Source organism: Schistocerca nitens, chromosome 7 (assembly GCF_023898315.1).
Source record: "Schistocerca nitens isolate TAMUIC-IGC-003100 chromosome 7, iqSchNite1.1, whole genome shotgun sequence".
In the NCBI taxonomy this organism is placed as follows: domain Eukaryota; kingdom Metazoa; phylum Arthropoda; class Insecta; order Orthoptera; family Acrididae; genus Schistocerca; species Schistocerca nitens.
The window spans coordinates 292,132,113-292,159,412 of record NC_064620.1 but is presented as its reverse complement, the minus strand read 5'-3'; the positions used below and the strand labels follow the sequence as shown (position 1 = coordinate 292,159,412).

At 42.4% G+C, this 27,300-nt stretch overlaps 1 protein-coding gene across 1 annotated transcript in view; it reads right to left on the bottom strand.

Annotated features, from left to right (window-relative positions):
* Window positions 1-15,804: 15,804 nt before the first annotated feature.
* Window positions 15,805-27,300, bottom strand: part of LOC126195581 (polypeptide N-acetylgalactosaminyltransferase 2-like) — a 229,932-nt gene continuing 218,436 nt past the window's right edge. The window contains exons 10-12 of the mRNA XM_049934207.1: window positions 26,980-27,190; window positions 22,264-22,380; window positions 15,805-19,234 (exon numbers count right to left, since the gene is read on the bottom strand). Coding sequence (XP_049790164.1) covers window positions 19,079-19,234; window positions 22,264-22,380; window positions 26,980-27,190 — 484 coding nt within the window. The 3' untranslated portion in view covers window positions 15,805-19,078. The remainder of the gene's footprint in view (window positions 19,235-22,263; window positions 22,381-26,979; window positions 27,191-27,300) is intronic.

The window sequence follows — 27,300 nt, the reverse complement described above, 5'->3', positions numbered from 1 at the left end:
GATATGTTCCCTGTTGACGATCCTTGTCAGCTGCTCGGTGAACCTGCGTTGCAGCATCACAAGTACTGGGTGACCTAAAAGTCAGTATAAATTTGAAAACTGAATAAATCACGGAATAATGTAGATAGAGAGGTACAAATTGACACACATGCTTGGAATGACATGAGGTTTTATTAGAACCAAAAAAATACAAACGTTCAAAAAATGTCCGACAGATGGCGCTTCATCTGATCAGAATAGCAATAATTAGCATAACAATGTAAGACAAAGCAAAGATGATGTTCTTTACAGGAAATGCTCAATACGTCCACCATCATTCCTCAACAATAACTGTAGTCGAGGAATAATATTGTGAACAGCACTGTAAAGCATGTCCGGAGTTATGGTGAGGCATTGGCGTCGGATGTTGTCTTTCAGCAACCCTAGAGATGTCGGTCGATCACTATACGCTTGCGACTTCAGGTAACCCCAAAGCCAATGATCGCACGGACTGAGGTCTGGGGACCTGGGAGGCCAAGCATGACGAAGGAGGTGGCTGAGCACACGATCAACACCAATCGACGCGCGCAAGAGATCTTTCACGCGTCTAGCAATATGGGATGTTTCTTTCTTTTTTGGTTCTAATAAAACCCCATGTCATTACAAGCATATGTGTCAATTTTTACCTTTCTATCTACATTATTCCGTGGTTTATTAAGTTTTCAAATTTATACTGAATTTTTGATCACCCGATACATCCAATGGCCGCCAATGTTTACAGTTTTGCAGTTTCTGTCGATACCTGTATGAATTTCAGTTTGCATTGCTTCTTCATGGTGAGACAAAAAATGTATATTATCTTGTTTTGAAGAAACGGTTAATTCAACAATTAGTTTCTTAGTCATCAGTATGCTGACATTTTAGTTTGTATCCTCCAGTTTTTATGCTTAACGAGTTGTTCTTCTGGATTTCTCTTCCCCTTATGGATTTTGTTCCTGATTCGAAGAAGAACCGCACGATCCGTCACAGATGTTTTTACACAGCCTGAGTGTTTCATGTGACATCAACGGGCTACACTCGGAAAGTTACAAGAAATACGACATGCATCGTGAAGGGCCTTGCTGGCAAAACTCAGAAAACCTTTTAGAATCATTCACAAAAACACACTATTTTTTTTCAGTACACACCTCCCGTACTGTAACCATGAGAAACTTGTGTGCATAGAGAAGAGTATCGAAGTCTTCCTTCCTGCATACCACCGGCGAATGCAATAGGAATGTTGGAATTGGTTAGAGCAGAATTTAGCGTGCCCTTGGCGAAGAGCTGATTAGAGCGGAGAATAATGCCGGTACATCACAAAGGAAATCTGAAAACGGAAATGCAAAAGCTCAATCTAGACATAGTAGCGGTCAGTGAAGTAGAAAGAAAAGAAGACAAAGTTTCCTGGCCAGATGAATATCAGGTTATGTCAACAGCAACGTAAAGTGATACAATGGGAGTAGCATTCGTTATGAACAGAAAAGAGGGGCAGAGAGCGTGTTACTGTAAACAGTTCAGTGATAGGATTGTTCACATCAGAATCGAACGCCGATGCCGCAAACAGGAGCTAAAATGATAGAAAAAGAATATGAGGATATTGAACGGGTAATTCAGTGCGTAAAGACAGATGAAAATCTAATTGTGATGGGGGTTGTAGGGGAAGCAGTAGAAGAAATGGTTGTTGGAGAATATGGGCTTGGTACTAGAAATGAGAGAGGAGAAAACTAATTATATTACGAAATAAATTTCCGTTAGTAAGAGAGAGTACTGTGTACAAGAATGATAAGAGGAGGAAGTACACCTCGAAAAATCGGGAGATACGTAAAGATGTCAGTTAGATTATATCATGGTCAGACAGGGATTCCGAAATCAGATATGGGTTGTCACGCGTACCCAAGAGCAGATGTAGATTCAGATCACAATTTAGTGATGATGAAGAGTAGGCTGAAGTTTGAGAGCTTAGTCAGGAAGGATCAATACGTAAAGAAGTGGGATATGGAATGAGGAGATACGCTTGAAGTTCTCTAATGATAATGATAATCCGATAAGGAACAGCTCAGTAGGCATTTCAGTTGCAGAGGAATGGACATCTCTAAAACGGGCAAACACAAAAGCTGGAAAGAAAAACATAAGTGTAAAGGAGGTAAGTGCGAAGAAACCATGGGTAACAGAAGAAAGATCGATCAAGAAAGGAAGTACAAAAATGCTAAGGAGCATTCAGAAATACAGAAATACGATTGCCTTAGGTGTGAAATAAACAGGAGGTGCGGGGAAGCTAAGTTGAAATGGCTGCATGAAAAATGTGAAGAAACAGAGAAACAAATGATTGTCGGAAGGACTAATTCAGCATACAGGTAAGTCAAAGCAGCCTTCGATTAAATTAAAACCAAGGGTGGTAACATTAAGAGTGCAATGGGAATTCCACTGTTCAATGCAGAGCAGAGACTGGATAGGCGGAAATAGTGCACTGAAGGCATTTGTGAGGCGAAAGACTTGTCTGATGTGGTAGAAGAAGAAACAATAGTCGATAGAGAAGAGATAGTGGATGCAGTATTAGAATCAGAATTTAAAAGAGCTTTGGAAGACTAAAGATAAAATAAGGCAGAAAGGATAGCTAAAGTTCCATCAGAATTTCGAAACTCATGAGGGCAAGAGGCAACATAACAAAAATTCACGTTGATGTGTATAATGTAGATTTCGCAAAAATATCATCCACACAATCCCGAAGATTGCAAGAGCTAACAAGTGCGAGAATTATAGCACAATTAGCTTAACAGTTCACACATTCAAGTTGTTGACATTCTTGTCAACAACTTGAATGTAAAGAAAACTGAGGATGTGTTACATGACAATCAGTTTGGCTTTAGGAAAGGTAAAGGCACCAGAGAGGCAGTTCTGACGTTGCGTTTTATAATGGAGGCAAGACTAAAAAAAATCAAGGCATGTGTGTAAGATTTGTCAGTCTCGAAAAAGCGTTCGATAAAGTCTGAGGAAGAGATGTGTGATATACAACATGCGCAAGGGCCAAGAGGGAATAACAGGAGCGGAAGACCAAGAACGAAGTGCTCGGATTAAAAAGGGGTAAAACATCTAAGGAACACTGACGGAAATGAGAAAAAAGGGTTGAAGAGTGAAATTTAAATTCGAGGGGAAAGGATATCAATGATAAGATTCCCTTATGACATTGCTATCCTCAGTGGGAGTGAAGAAGAATTACAGGATCTGCTGAACGGAATGAGGAATCTAATGAGTACAGAATACGGATTGAGAGTAAATCGAAGAAAGACGAAAGTAATGAAAAGTAGCAGAAATGGGAACACCAAGAAAATTAACATCAGCATTGATGATCACGAAGCAGATGAAGTGAAAGAATTCTAACACCCTGGCAGCAAAATAACTCATAACGGACGTAGCAAGAAGGACGTCAAAAACAGACTAGCATTGCCAAAAAGGGCAATCTCGGCCAAGAGAACTCTACTAGTATCAGACATAAGTCTTGAGTAAGAAATTTCTGAGAATGTACGTTTGGAGCGACGATTATATGAATAGTATCTTTTCTGTGATGCAACGAAGTTCATCAGTTTGTTGAAAAGTTTCTCGTTAATCTTTAAAACATTCCGATAATCATCTAGATCTGCAACAAACTCTGTTAGTATTTTAGTATGGCCGTGTGTACAACGCCTTCCAAGTCACTTTTGCGCCCACCACCGCTTCCTGTTACTTTTCTGCTTTGTAGCGCGTAGTGATTGCAATTGCAATGCTACGAGTTCTAAATCATCGGGCGCCGACATGTTTGCTAAGAAGGCAGAGTTCTAATTAACGCGTTCCAGGCATAAAGATCCGCAATAGTACTGTACTGTTTTCGGTGCCCCATTTTCGTGCAATATATTGACACAATGTTAGAGCCCAATAACTACGGAGCGTCTGAGGGCCCCTTTAGAACACTCGAAACGCTCGAGTTGTGAGTTCTATACATATATTGCTGTACAGCAATTTAAGAAAGTCTTATATAAAACATGATGCAGTTATTTAATACCCACACAGGAGAGAAAGCTCAAAAAAAGAAGTCGGTAAACTTACGAAGTACAAAAACAGCTCGCTCTCCGAAATCCGGTTCATAATGTCGCATGCAGATATTCATAAGATCCAGATCATCTGAACGGACGGGTTGCTGAGATTAAATCTTCTCGCCTTTATGAGCTTCGAGTGCAGGACTGTTGCCAGCGTATCTGCGAGTTAACGCTAGAACGAGTTTGTACTGGCTCCGCCGTGTCCGGGCGGAACTCCCCGCAATCTTGCCGAATTGGCGGCAGTCGGCCTCTTAACCCCTGCGAGCCGGCTCTCCCTTCCGGCAATTACGCCAACTGGGCGAAGGGGTGGAGGCGAAAGGGAGGAGGGTAGCGACTCTCTCTCTCTCTCTCTCTCTCTCTCTCTCTCTCTCTCTCTCCATCTCCACAAGTGTCCACTGGCTGCTGCTGGTGTAGCCGCTGAGGTTTAAGTCTCCGTTGCCGAGACGTTGTTATCTCTCGCAAGAAGCAGCCATGGGGAGCTGCAACAGTACCACGTTCCATTCCAGTGCTGAAATCCCTGCTTATGTAGATGTGTTCACCGCTTGTGCCACATATATAGATCATAATATGCATCACATAAAACACAGCACACATTACACACATGCTCTGAATGTGTCAATAATTTTCCATTTTAGTGTTCTGTACCTCACACGGTAGAAACGAAATCCTTGTGGGGTCACTTTGTTGTCCGTCTGTTAAGACCCCTTTTTTCTCATGAACGAGAGGAAGTATCGAGTTGAAATTTAGGTCACAAACCGAGGTCTACAGCTCCTTGGCGGTTAGCAAAATTTAAGCTTGCAAGTCAGTGCTATCAATTAGATACTCCCAAACTCACTCATCAAAACCTATAGAGTACTTCCCACTGACGTATCATCATAAAATTTGTCAAGAAGCAAGGTTTTCCGAAAATTGTTGATTTATAATTATATCAGGCATTATTTTACCATTTATTGTCCGTCTTCTCGTCTGTTAAGGACCCTTTTTCTCAGAAATGGATAGAGGTATAAAACTGAAATTTATGTCAAATACTGTCTGCGGGCCATTGGCAGCGTAAGTAATTTAAGGCTCCAAGTCAACGCATCAAAAGATACGCTCATTTACGCTACATATTCTGATACTCGCAAAATCAGTAGTCATCAAAACCTATAGATGAACTACGAGTGGTATTCGGAAAATAAGGTCCGATCGAGCGCGAAATAGAAACCATAGTGGAAATCTGATGAAGCCTTGTACATTTGAAATAGGCAGTGTCTCTAGTATGCCTCTCGATCGCCAACGTGTTCGGTGTGGAGGCGACGTAACGCATATTCCATAAATTGTTTGTTTGAACACACTGACATTAAACTACATTTTGCACACAGCATGAAGGATTGAAACACAGACCATCTGCTGCTAATGTTTTGGATGTGCAACCGAATGTCATGGCTAGGAGAGCGGCTTGCTGTTCTCCGCTCGATTATTGGTTTATGGATGGATACCAGACGGTGTGGCACGAAAGTGTGCTCTAATAATTGTGGCAGATAGCATTTGAGGTCGAGCAGTATTTAGGGATTCATGTGTTATGACAGCTGTGTTGGAAATGTGATGTGTGCAACGAACATTCAGTCAATGGAGAAATATACTTTTCCTTTTCCAAGTGAAACACACCAAGAATAATGCTCCACTTCCTGGATTCACTGTATTCCATGCCAGCGTCTCTTCAGAAACTTGCTGAGACAATGCGTCAGAGGCTTATGTGTATTACTAGAGCTGCATATTTCAATGATGCAATGCTTCAGCTTGTGTCAAAGAAGGGAGTCTTTCTTTACGGATACCTGTATCCAAAGGAGAGACTCTACGAAACCATAATGCCTGACATAATCACATTCTTCAGTAAACTCACAGGCACTGCCATAACGGATATGGAGTATGGATAGGCAGTGAACGTGAGTCATGAGTTCTACATTTCTTATTTAGGGGAATTTGCTATATTGTACATGGACATCGATGTACGGCTGCTCGCAGACATTTTTGAGAAGTTCTGGAGTGTGTGCAAGGACACATACGTTCTGGACCCTGAGTTCTGTTGTACCACGCCAGGTCTTTTGTGGGACTCAGTGTTAACAAAGACCTGTCGACATCGAACTGTTGAGCGATGTTGACATGTTCCTCTTTTCCGGATGCAGGGTTCACATGGGCTTTGTCAGCAAGTGCACAGGTAAACAAGGCAAATAACACATAAATGAATGGACTACAGGCCGACTTACGATTCAAGTTATATCCTTTACTCGGAATTAAATACCGTCCGCTCTGACGGAGTCTTACGTGATACCACGTACTTATATGTTTGTGACTATTACAGTGCCATTTATCACAAAGCGAAAAAATTGGTCCAACTAAAACATTCATATTTCTTTACGTACTACACGAATGTGCAATAAAAAATGGGGGTTCCTATTTTTAAAAAACGTAGTTGACATCCGCTTGATCAGCGCCATCTAGCGGGCCAACCAAAGCGCCATGTGGTTTCCCCCTTCAAGCTAGACAAGTTCCGTTCTTTGTAGTTTTTTCGTTTGAAGCTTATTTCGTGAGATATTTGGCCCGGTCACTAACAATGGACCACCCTGTATACTGGGTTCCATTAATCAGGAAGTCACTCACATGCCTGGGAACCTATTCCACATGCTCGTATCTTCGCTAACAGTCTCCACTGTGACACCGTGTCAAATGCTTTCCGGAAATCTCTTCTCCGTTCATCATAGCAACATACCTGATTTTTACGCTCTTGTAAGTATGTCCTATTTATGTATTAGCTATCTTATTGCCAAGTTACGTTAAATGAAACTGTAAGGTATTTTATACACTCCTGGAAATTGAAATAAGAACACCATGAATTCATTGTCCCAGGAAGGGGAAACTTTATTGACACATTCCTGGGGTCAGATACATCACATGATCACACTGACAGAACCGCAGGCACATAGACACAGGCAACAGAGCATGCACAATGTCGGCACTAGTACAGTGTATATCCACCTTTCGCAGCAATGCAGGCTGCTATTCTCCCATGGAGACGATCGTAGAGATGCTGGATGTAGTCCTGTGGAACGGCTTGCCATGCCATTTCCACCTGGCGCCTCAGGTGGACCAGCGTTCGTGCTGGACGTGCAGACCGCGTGAGACGACGCTTCATCCAGTCCCAAACATGCTCAATGGGGGACAGATCCGGAGATCTTGCTGGCCAGGGTAGTTGACTTACACCTTCTAGAGCACGTTGGGTGGCACGGGATACATGCGAACGTGCATTGTCCTGTTAGAACAGCAAGTTCCCTTGCCGGTCTAGGAATGGTAGAACGATGGGTTCGATGACGGTTTGGATGTACCGTGCACTATTCAGTGTCCCCTCGACGATTACCAGTGGTGTACGGCCAGTGTAGGAGATCGCTCCCCACACCATGATGCCGGGTGTTGGCCCTGTGTGCCTCGGTCGTATGCAGTCCTGATTGTGGCGCTCACCTGCACGGCGCCAAACACGCATACGACCATCATTGGCACCAAGGCAGAAGCGACTCTCATCGCTGAAGACGACACGTCTCCATTCGTCCCTCCATTCACGCCTGTCGCGACACCACTGGAGGCGGGCTGCACGATGTTGGGGCGTGAGCGGAAGACGGCCTAACGGTGTGCGGGACCGTAGCCCAGCTTCATGGAGACGGTTGCGAATGGTCCTCGCCGATACCCCAGGAGCAACAGTGTCCCTAATTTGCTGGCAAGTGGCGGTGCGGTCCCCTACGGCACTGCGTAGGATCCTACGGTCTTGGCGTGCATCCGTGCGTCGCTGCTGTCCGGTCCCAGGTCGACGGGCACGTGCACCTTCCGCCGACCACTGGCGACAACATCGATGTACTGTGGAGACCTCACGCCCCACGTGTTGAGCAATTCGGCGGTACGTCCACCCGGCCTCCCGCATGCCCACTATACGCCCTCGCTCAAAGTCCGTCAACTGCACATACGGTTCACGTCCACGCTGTCGCGGCATGCTACCAGTGTTAAAGACTGCGATGGAGCTCCGTATGCCACGGCAAACTGGCTGACACTGACGGCGGCGGTGCACAAATGCTGCGCAGCTAGCGCCATTCGACGGCCAACACCGCGGTTCCTGGTGTGTCCGCTGTGCCGTGCGTGTGATCATTGCTTGTACAGCCCTCTCGCAGTGTCCGGAGCAAGTATGGTGGGTCTGACACACCGGTGTCAATGTGTTCTTTTTTCCATTTCCAGGAGTGTATATTAACAGCCATCAACGTTTTTCTTATCACGCCTTAGCTATGTAGTTTTTATTTCACAAATCGTCTATAGTCACAGTCTCTGCACTGTTGTGCTCTGATTGTCACGCTGTTAACACACGTTATGAAAATGGCTGAGGCTGCTTCCTGCTCCGTAGCGAAACACGCGCGTCGAACACGGTTAAAAAGTGCCGAGAAATAGGTTGTTCTTAAAGTTTTTAATAGATTCACAGAAAAAACAGCTCTGAAGTTTTTTGACTATTTGATACAGTTGAAAAGCACGTTCACATGAGGTGTATAGCAGAATCGGTAGCGTCGTAGATTGGCGACCTGCTATAGTTCGTGGAGCGCTGGGTCGGAACTCGCCTTCATCATCCTTTTTTTTCGTTCAATTTGAAATACCTGCATCTCATAACTGTAAAATTCATCATCATTTCTATGAATAATTCACGTCTTCTTGTATATAATTACGTATTGCACGCGAAGTTCCTGTTTTCATTTCAAATATCAATTCTTAATTACCGATATCTTATGAAAGATTGTTAATAAAGGTTGCTTAAATTAAGAAAACAGAGCAGTTTAACTTTTAGGAGAGAAAAAATGCTCCGAGCAAGGTGGTATAGTAGTCAGCACACGGGACTCGCATTCGGGAGAACGACGGTTCAAACCCGTCTTCGGGCATCCTGATTCAGGTTTTTCGTGATTTCCTTAAATCGCTTCAGGCAAATGCCGGGATGGTTCCCTTGAAAGGGCACGGGTGACTTCATTCCCTAATCCAATGGGACCGATGTCCTCGCTGTTTAGTCACCTTCCCCAAATCAACCAACCAACAAAAATGAAAAAAAAAACAGATACTTTTTATTTGGAATTTGTCCATTGTAGTCTCACACGAACCAGAGTGATAAGTGTCGCAGAAAGATGAGAAAATCATTTTCACAGCATCGACTACACCATACAAATGCTGCAGTTTTACTTTTGCCACTGTACGGTTACAATATGAACCCTACAGATCTGATCTGGAGCCAAGTTAAGGGATTTGTCGCGAGAAGTGACAAGACTGTTAAGCTGATACACGTACTGCAACTAATGCACACAGCTTTTTCACGTATCACTGCCTAACGCAGGCGGAATATAGAACGGAAAGTCATAAAAGAAGAGGAGAAAATGCGGCGCCTGCGTGGCTTGGTGAACTCTGTCGTTGATCGACTCGTATAAACGTGGCAGATGACAGTTCTAGAACTGAAATGTGTTTCTCGGATTCGGATAAGGAAGGAGCTAAGAGATTCCAAGACGACTGACTGTAATTAATACCTTCAGTGGCTTCAGTAGCATGAAACGGAAAGTTGCTACTCACCATAAAGTGAAGATGCTGAGTCGCAGATAGGCATACCAAAAAGACTGTGGCAAATAAAGCTTTCAACCAGTAAGGACTTGAAACTTCCTGACAGATTAAAACTGCGTGCCAGACCGAGACTCGACCTCGGGACCTTTGCCTATCGCGGGCAAGTGCTCTACCATCTGAGCTACCCAAGCACGACTCACGCCCCGTACTCACAGCTTTAGTTCCGCCTGTACCTCGTCTCCTACTTTCCAAACTTTACAGAAGCTCTCCTGCGAACCATGCAGGACTAGCACACCTGAAAGAAAGGATATTGCGGAGACATGGCTTAGCCACAGCCTAGGGGATGTTTCCAGAATGAGATTTTACCTCTGCGGCGGAGTGTGCGCTGATATGAAACTTCCTGGCAGATTAAAACTGTGTGCCGGACCGAGACTCGAACTCGGGACCTTTGCCTATCGCGGGCAAGTGCTCTACCAACTGAGCCACCCAAGCACGACTCACGCCCCGTCCTCACAGCCTTACTTCCGCCAGTACCTCGTCTCCTACCTTCCAAAGACTTCTTCAAAAATAGACCTTCATTTACTAAGGCTGCAGTAGGTGGCATGAATTATCCTTCGCTTCCTGCCTGTTATCACTGGCGCCGAGTCCTGATAACACACCTGAGTGTGTGGAGTTGGGAGTGTCTGGGTACGCCCCCAGAGGAAACATGGACAGTTGTTGACTCATCGGCTGTATGGGCCATTGGCTCTATTTGTGTGGAGACTAAGCCGTGGTGCTTTCATTTCACTTTTTCTTCCTCCATCATTTGCTAGCGCCGTGCTAGGTGGCATCAGTTATCCTTAGCTTCCTGCGTGTTATCGCTGGCGCCGAGTCTGGAGAACACACCGGAGTGTGTGGAGTTGGGAGTGTCTAGGTAAGTGGCGAGAGGGCAACATGGACAGTGGTTGATCACTCGGCTGTTTGGGCCTTTGGCTCTATCTGTGTGGAGACTAAGCCTTGGCACGTTCATTTCATCTTTTCTACCTCTTAATTTGCTAGTGTCACACTAGGTGGCATGAATTACTCTTAGCTTCCTGCGCCTTATAGCACTGTAGAGTGTGTGGATGATGATGTTTGCTTTGTGGTGCGCTCAACTGCAATGTTATCAGCGCCCGTAAGAATTCCCAACCTTTGCTCAAACCAATCTCGCCACTTTCATGAGGACAACACAAACAACCAGTCATATCGAGGCAGGTGAATATCCCTGACCCCGCCGGGAATCGAACCCAGGACCCCATGCTCAGGAAGCGAGGATGCGACTGCGAGACCACAGGCTGCAGACTGGAGTGTGTGGAGTTGGGAGTGTCTGGATACGTCGTGAGAGGGAAACACGGACAATGGTTGACCCATCAGCTGTATGAGCCATTGGCTCCATTTGTGTGGAGACTAAGCTGTGGTGCTTTCATTTCATCTCTTCTTCCCCCTTCATCTGGTAGCGCCACAGTAGGTGGCATGAATTATCCTTAGCTTCCAGCGTGTTATCGCTGGTGCCATGTCTTGAAAACACACTGTGGAATTGGGAGTGTTCTAGGTGTGTTGTGAGGGGGCAACACAAACAGTGATTGACCCATTGGCTGTATGGGTTTTTGGCTCCATTTGTGTGGAGACTAATGAGTTATTAGTGTACTGTTAGTGGTTGCATCGAAGCTTTCACCACGCCCTTCAGTGTGCTGCAGCTGAATTGTTTTCCTTTATGTCCGTGTTGTGCGCTTTTAGATGCCGGTGTTTTGCATTGAGCAGAAATTACGGAATAACGACTTCTTGATGTAGCACTGGTTGGTATCGCTCACACTGTGGTATACCCGCCACTGTGACTCTCACTTTATGGATCTCAAAAAAAAATTTTTTTTTATCTGTTGCAATTATTGTTAAACACAAGTGGTCTGTTTGAGTTTCATCCACTTGATTGTTGTGCTTGTTCCACATGTGTAATGGTGGCTGCATGCCATTAAAGGTGCTACTTGATGTCCTGCTTTACTTGTTCATGACACAAGCCATCTGGTACTTTAAATCTGATGGCTTTCAAAGTAGTGTTATTTTCTGTGAACCATCAGGCCATTCTTTGTAGCCCTAGTGTTTAATGAAATTGGGTATGAAGTGCTCTTAAATTTCTTATAAGCTCTGTGGTAAATCTAGTTTATTAAGTGGTGGTTTTTAACACATTGGGATATTTTCTTGGGTTTATTATTTAGTCTTTCAATTATTTTAAATAAATTCGTCAAACTAATGCATGCTGTTCAAATTATGTTTCAGATAATTCTGAAATTTAAGTGGTGTAGAAGAGAGTTTTACTTGTAAATGATTTCAGTTTAGTAGAATCAAGTCTCTGGCTCTGTAGCCTATGTGACCTATTGACTGTTTTTCTGTTTGAAGTAACTTTCTGAGGTTAATTATTTATCCCTATTCAGTCGATTTATTTTGGGGGAGTCATTTATTATGTCATCATTTTAATATTTTATGCTGTTAAGCGGATTTTCTCTGTGCAGTTTTGAGTAACATTGCTGTTTGATTATTACGGCAGATTTGTAGGTTTTATGCCATTAAGCTATAAAGCCTTGGACGAATTACACTTTCTTAACTTGTATTTTTTAGCTCATGTTTCACCTTAGTGATATTTGCTAACAGCTGATAGTTCTTCGAGTTGTGGATCTGCTCTTTCGGGTGGCGCTTGGCCATGGGGACCAGTTGCTTAGTGAGTTGTTCACACTAGCAGTGCATTTGTGAAATTTGTTTAGCCTACACTGTTACTTACAAGATCTTATGTTTATATTTTTGGCCAAATATTTTACATTTCTCCTGTAATGGGTAATATTATACAGTTTGATTAACCTTCAGATTTTCTAATTTACATTATTCTATCCTGCACTTATTGTGCTAATATTTGAAAACTCTGAGTTTAGTATCTCTAGTCATCAATGTTTGAGATGTTTTTCTAATTATTTTGCCATCACTTCCGTATTGTATTCATTCCAACCATGTACTAGGAAATCTTCCTAGATCGTAATTGCTGGCCCTTAACATTCATGGTTGGTCTGTTCTGAAAATTAAAGGCATGGACTTGTGATTTGGTACTTAATAATCTCAGCTGCAGATGTTCCTTTTAAAGGTTAGTTTGATTAATACGGAAGTCAAGGCAATTTTGTTTTAAATTATTTTAAAAGCTGTAATGGCAATTTGTTCTTAAAACTTTAGGAGAGTAATTCCTTTAATTATTCAAATGCCAAATTGCATTAATTAAGAAATATCTTACCTTAGTATACAGCAATTTGATATTTATTACTGATTTCTTTCCTGTGGCTTGGGACCCTTGATCAGTGCCTTAAACTAGTTATTACTAAAAAGTGTGTGTGTGTGTGTGTGTGTGTGTGTGTGTGTGTGTGTGTTTGTTTGTGTGTGTTTGTTTGGGTTGCTCATTCTTTCAAAAAAATGGTTCAAATGGCTCTGAGCACTATGGGACTTAACATCTATGGTCATCAGTCCCCTAGAACTTAGAACTACTTAAACCTAACTAACCTAAGGACATCACACAACACCCAGTCATCACGAGGCAGAGAAAATGCTCATTCTTTGCCATGGTTAATATTTTATTCAGTTTGCTAGTGTAATGTATTCTGTAAATAAACATGAACTTTCAAAAGAAAAATGTTGCAATCATTGTGGGTCCATCTTTCCATTTGTCCTTTCCCATCTTATGTAAGTGATTTCACATATGTCTATCTGAAGTTTTAAAAAAGTATCATTTAATAAGTTGTAGTAAATTAGTCAAATACTTCTTGACATTTTTAGAAACGTTTCCTCTCATTTCCCATTTTAATATTACTACAGAACTAATGTTTATTAAATAAGGAAGGATATGAACAGTTTGAATAATTTGACATAAGTCAGATTGTCATGGACAATGCACCAATGTAGAGATATGAGTTTGTAGTTAGTCGTCAGTTCCCTTGCCTTCTGGGTGGCAGTGCGGCTGTGTATTGGCATGAGTTTGTGAGCAACTCAGACCAACTACAGATTTGCACATCGCACACTTAAAGTATTTGTTTGATAATTGAGGATTTTTTTGCACATGGATTGTACATCGTTGACTGTTTTGGTTTCGTTATTTTCACCAATGGCAGAGTCATGTAGAAAATAACTGGTACCTTTTGTGAAATTTCAACTATATTACCCAGTAGCCTACCCAAGCCCAAATATCCAAGCACTGTATGCTAGCACCCATTTCATCTCTAAGTACTGTATGAAGACGAGATACCTTGATTATCACTGTGCTGAAACTAACTTCTCTGGACAGAGATGCTAGAACAGTACAAGTTACATAATCTTAGAATCTTTTCCAATGCATTAAGATCCAGTTGCATCCTCCTCATGGACTACAGTCCCAGTAGAAACATTGCCAGTGTAATGGACATAGTAGTATCATTTATATGGAAAAGTTTGCTTATAATCACGTATCATTTATATGGAAAAGGTTGCTTATAATCACAGCCAAAAGATATATGAGAAGCTATGGCAACATGTTGTATGCTGATAATTGAATTGCTTTCAGCAGGTTGCAGAATGTTGTTGCTTCTACTGAATATTGATCTCGTTTCATCTGCCCTGTTTCATCAATGTGATAATGTATAGCAGCAAAGCCCAAAACGTGGATTACTCTGCTGTCTTCCTCATGGAAGTAAGTCTTCATCCAGCTGTGTAACAGCACATCCATTATCATTCATGAGGCTGCACATAAAAAAATTATATCAGCTATGAAACAGTCAAGCATTCTAATGTCAAATGCACATTTGTCATACTTAACCATGTCATGATACCAACATATCACCACCAAGGATAAAATGGGTTGATCATCAGGTTATCTTTTGATAATATTGCTCCATTATCTAAAAAAATTCATTTTACTGTGACTTACGAGCTTCAGCTTCTCTGTAGAAAAATTTGATTAGTAATTCAAAAAGTAATTATTATTCAACTAAGTTATTGTATTATCTGATTTCGTTGTTTTGGTGCAAACAATCTGACCTTGACAGACTGTAAAAGTATTTCAGTTGCACCCTGTGCTCTGGTTCTTTAGTACACTGTGCTCACATAGGTAAGGTAATGCCATTACATTGGTTGCCTCAAGCTATAACATTTAATTTTCAAGATGGTGTAGATAGATTTTTGCCAAATCAGTATGAGATCCACAAGGAAAGTAGTGGTAATTTCACTTAAACACACAAAACACCTGATTCATTCACAAATGGAACACCTAGAGTAACTTCTTGTATGCCTGGTTCATTAATCATTCGTAACAAGTTGATCCTGAGGTTTTTACAGATGCCATCTCTCTCCGAACATGTCTCCGCACAAAAATTCCACCAATTCTGAGAAGCTTTCCAACAAGTAAGTAATTGCTCTGTCTTTGTAGTAAATTTTTGATGTTTCCTATTTAACCAAGTTGAAACATATTTCATACAACCTAGAAATAGCCTAGTATACGAGTGTTTCATACATTCCAGCTAGTTTATCAGTGAAACACGGCACCTGCCCCAAATTTTATTCATGACAGACTGTGTGCATGTGATCAGTTTCATGGCTGATGTAATTATTCAATGGATTTGGTATGAAATGACACCAGTTGGACTTATTGAAGCTAGCTTCAAAGGTTTTTGTGCCTTGTGATGAAAACACCAGTCACATGTTTCTGCACCAGATTTATCCCTGTTAGACCAAGATATTCTTGCAGTTCTGTAAACAAGCTAAGGTACTTCTTATTTTCACCAGTATTGCACCAGTAAGACAGTACTTGGCAGAGTTAAGACACTGGAAAGCATTTTATCTGTACACCTTTACTCACTGTTGTTGTCATTTTTTATGGGATCTGTGATCCTGACAAGTGTTCAGTAAGATCTGAGAGAGATTTATGTGAGAATACTCCATCTCTTACCACTGTGTTTTCCTTCTGCCATACAAATCATGTCGAAAAAATACTTAAAATGAAGTATCAAAAAAAAATGTTTTAAAATATTATGTTCAGGAAATATGCAAGTACTTCATTCTTACAGAAATTTGGTGCTCGTCTTGAAACACAATATTATTTAAACGTATTTATTCCAGTATTCACAGGTTCACAGGACTTTATTCCTGACACTACATGTTTCTATATTTTAAAATATTCCATTTTTGACATAAAATTACTTGATATCAAGGCTTCCTGGAAAGGAAATCAAATTCAACAACTGCTGCTCATTCATTCTTGTTATAGGAAGATTTATCACACAACCTTATTAAATTTCAACATTATTAATCTCCATTCTTAGCTTAAACAAGAATATAAAGGCTTTTTAACACAATCATTTAAAAATAGGACATCTTATGTTTACAACAATGCTGATTGTTGTCAAGTTGATTACCATATCAATGAAATAATAAAATTGTCTATGATACACTTAGTTTCAAACATCATTGGATTACAATTTAAATGAACTTCTTAGGTCGAAACATTACTAAAGACAAACCACTCAATTATTGAGTATTTACATTAAAAATTAAGAGTAAGTCTAATAGTCAAATGTTGACCAATAGCAATGTATATTACAAAAATCTCCTGTGAGGATTAACTCTAACTATAAAGATTTACATCACTGTTATCAAATTTTGCGATGAGTACAAATGTGAAGATCTGAAGAAAGCCACAAAAAAGACCAGTAGCGGTACCATGAGTATTATGAAATTGATACTTCCAAATTTTGTTTAATATACTGAAGAAGATCTTGATTTTCCATTTTGTTTTATATATATATACAGATGCTGATGCAGATATCACGCATACCAAGGGAAGATTGAGGATGTACTTTTTTCAAATGTGAATTATTTTTCTAAATTCTACAAAGTATTATGTCATCTATTTTGTTGTAACTGATTTCATATCATTTGTTTACAATTTTCACGTTGCACTCCACAAATTCATGGATAAACAAAGTTATGTAGTCATTCTCTGGCATCAGTTATGTCAATAAAGCATAACTTACACCAGTATATTTTTAGACTAATGGTGGCACAACTGATAAAACTTTCCATTGAACTGCTTTCAATCTGAATATATAATAAAAAAGCTTGTTAGTCTTGTCACTGGAAATTATGAATTTTAGTATAAGGTTAACTCTCGCAACACATACCAAATATTGTCCTAGAACAGCTTCAATAATTATTGAAATTAAAACAAACAACTCTACTATGCTCTCTCTCTCCCTCTCTCTCTCTCTCTCTCTCTCTCTCTCTCTCTCTCTCTCTCTCTCTCTCTCTCTCACACACACACACACACATACACACACACACACGTGTGTGTGTGTGTGTGTGTGTGTGTGTGTGTGTGTGTGTGTGTGTGTGTGTGTGTGTGCATGTGACTCAAACCATATGACTCAAACCATAACTATAATACTGCCACAAAAGTCTAATACAGCTCACTGTACCACATCTCTAATTCCTTTGTGCCATTACAGTACAACTTGATATAATCATACAATAAATTAATAACATGAAGTGGTCAAAACGAAATTCATTCCATAAGTAATATGTAGGCTGCAAATAATGATCCTTTACAAAATAAATTTCGGTTTTCAACCATTTTCATAACTGCACTATAGACTTACGAAAATTTCTGCATGCTGTTGTGTTTTAGTCATGCATCATAAACAATATATCTGTTGACTATTGTATGTGTCTATTGACTGGAATAAAGTTGGCAATATTGATGAAAATGGTTAGTTGATTACATGACTGTGGTTTAATACTATGACTTTTGATATATCCAAAACATATGTTCTGAAATTATTGCATCAATTTATATAGCAAAATAAGGAAGTTTTTAATTACTACTTGGAAAAAAACTTCATGTGACAGTACCAAGAGAGATTTCTCCCCTGAGTAAGGAAATGCTAGGTTAACTGCATTGAAAAAAATGTGTAAAAGAATTACAACAGTTTAATCTTTCTTGGTAGATGCAGAGTTCTATTAAATACAGCACAGGATGAAGAAACATGACACCATAGCAGAAACATTTAAAACAATTTAGTAACTGTGAAAATAGTAACTATCAAAACTAGGCCACTGAATGAAAAAAAAATTATCACAGCTTTCCCCTCACACAAGATCATTTGAAAGGCACTACAAGTAAATCTAATTTTTTCAGCAAGGAAGGCTCTCAAAATTTAGCATATTTTGAAGTATTTATTGATCTGTGCTAGACGCACTGATGGATGAAAATATAAAGGTGTTAAAATTTTGTTACAATATCTTACAAGTGCTTTATCTTTTACAGTCACTTAGGTGAAACTCCTGTGCACAAATATGGCACTCCATAGTGCACTGAAGTCACTGTTAATCCATCACAAGGCCAGTACCAGTAAAAGGATCAGCTCACTTCCTTAACAGACTCACATAAATGAGAGATTCAGAATAAAGTGTGTGCATGCACTGGGGTAAAGTTGTAGTGTACATGTACAGAGAGCACTGCAGCCACTAGAAAATTTCTGGTGTATTCAATCTGGAAGACAAGACTGTAGTGGACACAATATAAAAAGCATGAGCCCTCACTGAAAGTACAGGACTAGTCCAGTGTAGTGGGTAGTAAACTACAAGTATGAAGTAACATGCTTATTTAAAAATGGAGGAGCAATTCCTTAAAAAACATTCCAGCATCGAATGCCGCTGCTAGCTTTTCCACCAAGACCCTGTACATCTTCAGAGACTGACAGTTCAAAACTCCTACATGTTCTGGGCAGGCGCAACCACATTACTTCGACAACAGTGCCCACCTTTATTGCGTTCATTTTGCTGCTGAAGCAGGTATGGAGCAAATGCAAAACACCCTTCATGCTTTCTGTGTTCCACACACAAATACATTTCTGCGGCACTGCCACGCACATTTTCCCCTCATTCACATACACATTATGTCATAAAAAGCCCAACTGTCTTTCCACTAAAGTGTCCAGTGGTAGTGTTCCTCCTGCAACCTCATAAAACGTGAGTTGCAACCGAGATCGCTGTCAGAGTCACTGAACACCAGACCCATCCCTGGTAACTGGAGACATGGAGCATATTTTGCAGCAATGAAAAGTGCTGTGTGCCGGTCCGTGAGCAACGGGAAGAGTCACGCACACATGGCACGTGTCCCCACTGGCGCGAGAGCATCACGGGCCTGCGGTGGACGAGTTCCCTCCAGTGGTGGTGTCTGCACGGTAGGAGGACGACGACAGGTTGGAGCTGCCAGTCACAGAGGCAGTGGAGGCGATGGAGGCAGCGACGGCGTCCTCCTGGTAGTCGGCGAGTCGCAGTGGGCCCCTGGCGACCCCCGGGGGTGGCCGTCATCACAGCCTCTTGACGGAGAGCCGCCACTGCTGCGAGGGTGCACGGGAGTCGCAGCGTTCAACGGTGAGACCGCGGGACGTGTGGTCCCTCGAGTCCAGGCACAGGCTGAGGCGCGCGTGCTTGATCAGGCCCGGGTTGTCCACTTGGTGCCAACGCTGCAACAACAATGCACCAGTATTAAGGGGCTAGACCTCACTGAAAACTTCTAAAAAACTTCGTAAAGCCAAGATCGCATAAATAAGGGGTGTTGCAAAAAGAATGTCCTGATTATGGACAGTAATAATTACGAAGCATGGGACGTGCCGGGAAGGAAATGGGTGTCCTTTGAATTGGCGTGGCCTAGAGTTTCAGCTAATTACCGTTAGATGTTGTCTGCCAGAAGTAAGATGGCGTCCGCTCGAGAGAAGGCGTTCTGTGTGCTGCAGTTTGCAAAGAATGAGTCAGTGATTTCAGTCATGCGTGATTTTTGTCGGCTTTCTGGCACTGATCCGCTTGCACCCAGTACATCTGTCAATGGCATCGGCAATTTGACGACACAGGATGCTTGTGCAAAGGTAACAGTCCAGGTCGACCTCGCACTTCTGATAACACAGTGGAAAGAATTCGGCGAACGTTTGAGTGGAGTCCACGAGAGCCTACTCGCCGTGCAAGCAGAGAACTGACAATGCCTCATACGACTCTCAGTGTTAAGACATCGTTTGGTCTATAAACCATACAAAATGCAATTATTGCAAGCTCTTTGGGCTGGTGATAAAAGGAAACGGTTTGACTTCAACAATGCTCTGCTAGATGACATGGAAGACGATACGTTATTATCACTGTTAATTTTCAGTTATGAAGCAATATTTCATGTTAGCGGTAAAATAAACTGATATAACGTGTACCTATGGTGACTTCAGAACCGTCATGGTGTTACGGAGCACGAAAGAGACTCATCTTCATTGAACGTTTCTTGTGCCATTTCTCGAGAAAAGTGTATGGTCCCTTCTGTTTTGAAGAAAATACAGTGAGTGGAATGAGCTAACTGCAAATGGTGAACAATTAGCTTTTCCACAACTTCAGGAGGACTCCAGTGAATTCATTTTCCAACAGGATGGAGCTGCACCACACTGGCGCAACACGTACGTCAGTTTTTCAACGATACTCTGCCTCAGCGCTGAATAGGGCACAGACCTGCATTCTTGGCCACCAAGAGCGCCTGGTATTATGCAATTCTTCTTGTGAGGATATGTGAAGGAAAAGTATTCATCTCTCCTTTACCTCGAGACATAGAAGACGTGAAGAACACAATAACAGCCGCCATAACTCCTCTAGAAGCAGATATATTGTGTAAAGCTTATGACAAATTTAGCTATTGTCTAGATGTTGTTCGTGCTGCTGCTAGCGGACACATTAAGCATTTGTAATAGCATATCTAAAATTCTGAGACTTTATGGCTATTTTGTGGTGCATGTAGTATGTTTTTACCAATAAATACGGAGTTTTGAAATCAGATCATTCTTTTTGAAACGCCTTGTATTCCTTTATTTTCAACGACCGGTTTCGACATACTTTGCTGTCATCTACAGGTCTTCAAAAATTTTGTTGCAAAATGTGTTCTTTTGTGATTAGCAACGTCATGCCAAGTTGTTATGTCGGTGGATAAAATGTAGCACATTATACAAAGATTTGTCACATACAAAACTTTTACAATCAAAACGTACACATGGCCATATGTAGCGATTCTCATAGTGATTATTACTTCATAAAAAGCACAGTATACAATAAAACGCACTGTGTCACATCTTTTTACGTTAGCCTGACATGTTCCATCCATTTATGATTCACATTGGACAGCATATTTGGTACTTTTTTCTTCTCTGACAAATCTTTTCATAATGTGCTACATTTTTGAAGACCTAAAGGTAACAGCAAAGTCTATCGAAACCAATAGCTGAAAATAAGGAAATATTTATTCGCTCTTGGCTTTACGAAGTATTTTACCAAGTAAGACAGATCGCTCCTTCACATTTCTTCTTTTTCTCCCTTAAAATGTTTTCTGGGATGTCTACTTTATGTTGTGTTCATCTGAACTTCGCCAGAAGTTGCGTTATCGAGTTACCAGCCATGAAGAAGGAAGTTTTCGATACCGTACGTCCAGCGTATGAAGAGTTGAGCCACACAGGCTTGCTAGAACTGTGACAAGTGCTCGAACGTGACAATCGGCCAGCCTGTTACGTCTGCAGAAAATCTGACAAAAAGCGTATCGAGCGAGCTGAACAGCAGATTACAGAGCTACCAAGCTGCCCGCAGGTCACCCACGGCCACAAATATGATAGAGGAGGACCTCCTCCTGGATCTGGAAGGATCGCTGTATGGGGCAGGGATATTACTGAGCTTTTCTGGTCTGCTTCGGAAAGAAGGGCGTGCGATCGCTGTCTATTTCCATTATTGTTAACTGAACGTGACACTATTTTACAGGAAGAATGATATAAGAGTACGTATTAACCATTCCGAGACGACTGGAAGCTCCTTTGAGTGCCTAAACCGTATTCGGCATGGTGACGTGTTTTTGCTGTTCCCATACTTCTGTTCTACCACTTATGAAGACTAGATCCAAAGTTAGATACCTGGTAAGGGCTGATGTGTCACCTGAGAAACAGGCTATGTTACTTTTCAGTGACGATCCCCACAGCATCAGTGAATATGTGCTGTTCTCATACTTCATACACATCTGCATCTGGCTAATTGATTTCAGCAGCATGTACCCCTACCCCAAGGGCACTGCGAGTAGAGTGCGCACTTAATTTTCCAGGCCAGTGGATGGGAAGAGTCAGGCCCTTACATGTCCAGCACATTCCCCACGCATCATGCATGTAATTCTTCTAATGGATTGCCATCAAGGTTTGCGTTTTCCCACCAACGTTCTCCATTGCCAAGACCTCAGCGACTTAATAATGACGTCATCAACATCATCAATTCAGAGATCCCGTAGCGGATTTCGTTGAAATTTGTACATACTGAATATTCCTCACGAAATCTAAGTAACTGAAGATGTTAATGATAAAAGAAATTTATAAGGCTACAAATAGTGCTCACGATGGCTGGAAAAGTGATTTGACATACTTCGCGGGATACGTCGACGCAAACGTGTGACAACCATCTTTTTGGCGTGCTGTGTTGCGCTGAGCGTCAGAGGACTCACCTGCGTGTCCAGGTCGTCGCACACCTTCATGAGCAGCGGCGCGCCCCGCTTGTAGTCCGACAGCGTGAGGCACACGTCGTAGTGTTTGAGGTAGCCCTCGTTCGTCAACGACCACTCCTGTAACAAATAGTAGTAACGCTTAGGAAGTTTTCGACACGCTTTAAATACACAGTTAATAGTGTAAGGTGGTTGGAAAATATTCACACGACGTTCCATTCTTCACGAGCAATGGATCCCTGTGTAATACAGCTGCTTATCTTCTGGTGAAATTTTAATAATTGGTCCGATTGTATGCCTTATTCGCTAGTTCCCGCACAATAAGGTTGACAGCTTTTGCTCCGTAAGACCATACCTGATTTTTTGGTCTCTCCTATACGATAAATGATTATACGACAAATGCAAACAGCAAAATTTACGAAAAAGGTAAGTGCAGTACGCTAAAGAGTGTTAAACTCCCAAGCGGCTACGTCAGTTGATATCTCAAATGGTTTCTGTGACGATCGTCAAATGGCAACGAGAAAAAATCACTGGCTCACAAATGAAGAAGATGCGACATCCAAGGTTTGTTTTCCCGTGTTAGAAGAAAATGAAGTCCACGTTCTAAATTCTCTTCTCTTCCTGAAAAGTGTGTGTGTGTTTTATTATTTAATTAGCGGAGTACCCGGTGTTGCCGGGATATGTATTTATTGGAATCTATTAGTCCATCTCTTTCTCTTCCCTCCCTCCGTCCATTTCCTCCTGCCCCAATGGCCTCACATTCAGGAGGACGACGGTTCAAAGCCGCGTCCGGCCATCCTCGTTAAGGTTTTCCGTGATTTCGCTAAATAGCTTAAGGCAAATGCCGAGATGTTTCATTTTGACAGGCACGGCCAACTTACTTCCCTAATCCGATGGGACGGATGATGCCGCTGTTCAGTCCCTCCCCCACATCAACCCACCAACCTCCTTCCCCTCTCTCTGTCCATCTCCCCCTCCACCTTTATCTGTCCCCTCTGCCTTTCTCTCTACAATTTCTTTTTTCTCTCCACCTCCTCTTCTTCCCTCTCCATTTCCTGCTTCCCCTCTCTCTTTCCACCTCCTTCTCCCCTATATGGGACTCTTCCGCCTTCCTCTCTATATCTTCATCTCCTCCTTCCCCACCCTTCTATGTCGATCACCCACACTCCAATAGAAGGTTGGTGGTTCTTACCCCCACAGTATTCCATTCCCAACAAAGTGACATGCATATAAAAATCGATTTAGATCGATCCAGTGTTTAGGAGGAGATTCGCGCCCACAGGTTCACTCGTGTAGGCACACGTTACATATATTTAACATATTTCACCTATACCTCTAGCGAATTTCGGCCCAGCAATTTCGTTTGCACGCAGCTCGGTGTTTATGACGTCTTATCTCCTGAACAACATGTCGTAGAATGATATAATTTTCAGGTGCAATGAATGGCGTATATCGTGGATACTGTCTCCAAAATGCGTCGTGAATAGAGTTAGAAGTAAAAAATTAATGAGTTAAAACGTCTTGCCTGATGCGGCAGTTTTGTTTGATGTAGTAGGCGACAAACTTTGTTTCCTGTCATTATTTTATGGCGGAGGGGGAGGGAGGGGGGATGTCAGAGAGGAAAAGTTTCAAAGATTTGAAATCATATGTAAAGTGACTAAATGCTCTCCATCTGAAATAATGAATGAATAATGTTGAGGTATTTCCGCATTGTGTGCAACTCTCTTCGTCACCTGCACCCCTTTGAGACGTGAATGATTCTTACCTGCCTAGAGTTTGTTTCCAATCTGTACGGGATACGTGTGCCAAGTATTCGTAACATTGATCCAGTAGTTTAGGACCAGATTTGAACGAACATAGATACAGGGTTATTACAAATGATTGAAGAGATTTCACAGCTCTACAATAACTTTATTATTTGAGATATTTTCACAATGTTTTGCACACACATACAAGAACTCAAAAACTTTTTAGGCATTCACAAATGTTCGATATGTGCCCCTTTAGTGATTCGGCAGACATCAAGCCGATAATCAAGTTCCTCCCACACTCGGCGCAGCATGTCCCCATCAATGAGTTCGAAAGCATCGTTGATGCGAGCTCGCAGTTCTGGCACGTTTCTTAGTAGAAGAGGTTTAAACACTGAATCTTTCACATAACCCCACAGAAAGAAATCACATGGGGTTAAGTCGGGAGAGCGTGGAGGCCATGACATGAATTGCTAATCATGATCTCCACCACGACCGATCCATCGGTTTTCCAATCTCCTGATTAAGAAATGCCGAACATCATGATGGAAGTGCGGTGGAGCACCATCCTGTTGAAAGATAAAGTCGGCGCTGTCGGTCTCCAGTTGTGGCATTAGCCAATTTTCCAGCATGTCCAGATACACGCGTCCTGCAACGGTTTTTTTTTCTCAGAAGAAAAAGGGGCCGTAAACTTTAAACCGTGAGATTGCACAAAACACATTAACTTTTGGTGAATTGCGAATTTGCTGCACGAATGCGTGAGGATTCTCTACCGCCCAGATTCGCACATTGTGTCTGTTCACTTCACCATTAAGAAAAAATGTTGCTTCATCACTGAAAACAAGTTTCGCACTGAACGAATCCTCTTCCATGAGCTGTTGCAACCGCGTCTAAAATTCAAAGCGTTTGACTTTGTCATCGGGTGTCAGGGCTTGTAGCAATTGTAAACGGTAAGGCTTCTGCTTTAGCCTTTTCCGTAAGATTTTCCAAACCGTCGGCTGTGGTACGTTTAGCTCCCTGCTTGCTTTATTCGTCGACTTCCGCGGGCTACGCGTGAAACTTGCCCGCACGCGTTCAACCGTTTCTTCGCTCACTGCAGGCCGACCCGTTGATTTCCCCTTACAGCGGCATCCAGAAGCTTTAAACTGCCCATACCATCGCCGAATGGAGTTAGCAGTTGGTGGATCTTTGTTGAACTTCGTCCTGAAGTGTCTTTGCACTGTTATGACTGACTGATGTGAGTGCATTTCAAGCACGACATACGCTTTCTCGGCTCCTGTCGCCATTTTGTCTCACTGCGCTCTCGAGCGCTTTGGCGGCAGAAACCTGAAGTGCGGCTTCAGCCGAACAAAACTTTATGAGTTTTTCTACGTATCTATAGTGTGTCGTGACCATATGTCAATGAATGGAGCTACAGTGAATTTATGAAATCGCTTCAATCATTTGTAATAGCCCTGTACATATCTACGTTTATTTTTGCAATGTGGATGGACTGTACTTCAGCTGTTTTCTGAGCCAACCTCATTATCTCAGTTATACCCGATGTCCTCAGTTATTTGTTGCATAAATTCCAAACTCTGTCTACCACTAAAATTTTTGCTGTCTACGACATACTCTGTCCCATATAAGCCATTCCCTATTTATCAACACGTCCCGGTTTCCTGCCCCTTCTTATAGTCTTATCCACAGATTCATTTCCTTGTCGGTTCTGTAGACAGTATTCTCGGTACTTCTCCATTTAATTTACAACAGCCTTCTCTCCCTGTTTCCACTTCCATACATACTCAAAAATTTCTTCCCCACAGTAGGGCCTATCTTTCATGCCAGCGAACTTTTTTCCCCGAGGAGTGCCCTCTTCTCCTGTGTTGCTATGCTTCTTATACCCTTCTTGATTCGTCATCCGTGAGTCATTTTGCTTCATAGGTAACAGAATTCCTTCACCTCGTCTATTACGTGATCCTCAGTATTGATGTTAAGTTTATAGACCAACTCCTTTCCTTCGTGCAGCAGTGCCTGTGGTTGGAAACGCTCCCCATGCACTTGAAAAAACGCTGATAGCCATAGCAAACTCCTAGGCTACACTCGTCGCATTACCTGCTTCTTCCATTACCCGATGATTCTTCCCCGTGTGAAGAATCCGGACCATTTTGTAACAAAGAACACCATCAAAGTGCATCGTAACTGCTCGCTGGTTGACACACGCCGTATTTTTTGCCTCGCATTGTGAGGCCACCCCAATTTGGCGCTATAGTCGCGCTGACCTCACGTAAAGCCCAGCTTTCTGGGAGACCACTGGCAAATTAATCCTCCAATTTCACTCGTTTCCACCGACTAGTTAATATATTATGTTACTTTATCTCTCTCATTCTTAAGATTGCAGGGCAGTGTACGTGCCACATCCACAGCACCTGGTAAAATAAAGTCTTCCGCTATGGTGTGAGATTTCTTGTTCTTTGCTACACGGTAGGCAACTTCGTAAGAGTGAAGGAAAGCCCATATAGAAATCGCGCTTGTTAAATGAAAGTACTTCTTTTTAACTTGCGAGAAAAGTAATCACGCATTTTGTTTATCAAACTACCGTGATTTTACTCAAAATGTCGTTTCAATTCATTGCGTAATCAACCTCACTCCATTTCCCATTCCCCCTTCACTCATCCCTACATCCAATATTGACCGCACTTCCAGAACATTTCGGATCAGACTGCAGCAATTCCAGCAGTCCAGCTTCAATCCACCTCCAGCAACGTGCTGACCCGAGTCCAAAAGTGCTAGGAGATGAATGGTGGTCACTTTCCACATCTGCTATGTTAGTACTGTATTGCCTTTCCTGTGCTGGAATTCTCCGGGCCACTTTTATTTGCCCCACCCTGTATAAGGCTAAGAAGCTCCTGGGAGTAGTGACGCACAATCTGAAAACCCCTAGTCTACGTTCGCCTGCAGTTAGGCTTTCCCGCTACGCGGCAGCGCTCACCTGGTTGCCGCCCGAGTTGTGGCAGGCGTAAAGGCCGGCGCCATCGTCGAGCACGTGGCCCAGCGTGTCGAGGCAGAGGGCGCCCTGCTGCAGGCTGCTGCGCGACGCGGGCGAGGAGCCGGGCAGGCGCAGCTGCGGGTACACGTGCTGCAGATACCACTTGAAGGGCCGGCACTGCAGGCGCTGCCGCAGCTCCAGCCGGTCGTCCACGCTGCAACACCGCCACCCCTCAGCAAGACTCAAACAACGCTTGGCTCTAATTAAAGTGCAGCTACTCACTGTGGTCCAGTGTAGCCTGTAATTATTGCATGACAGCGAAAT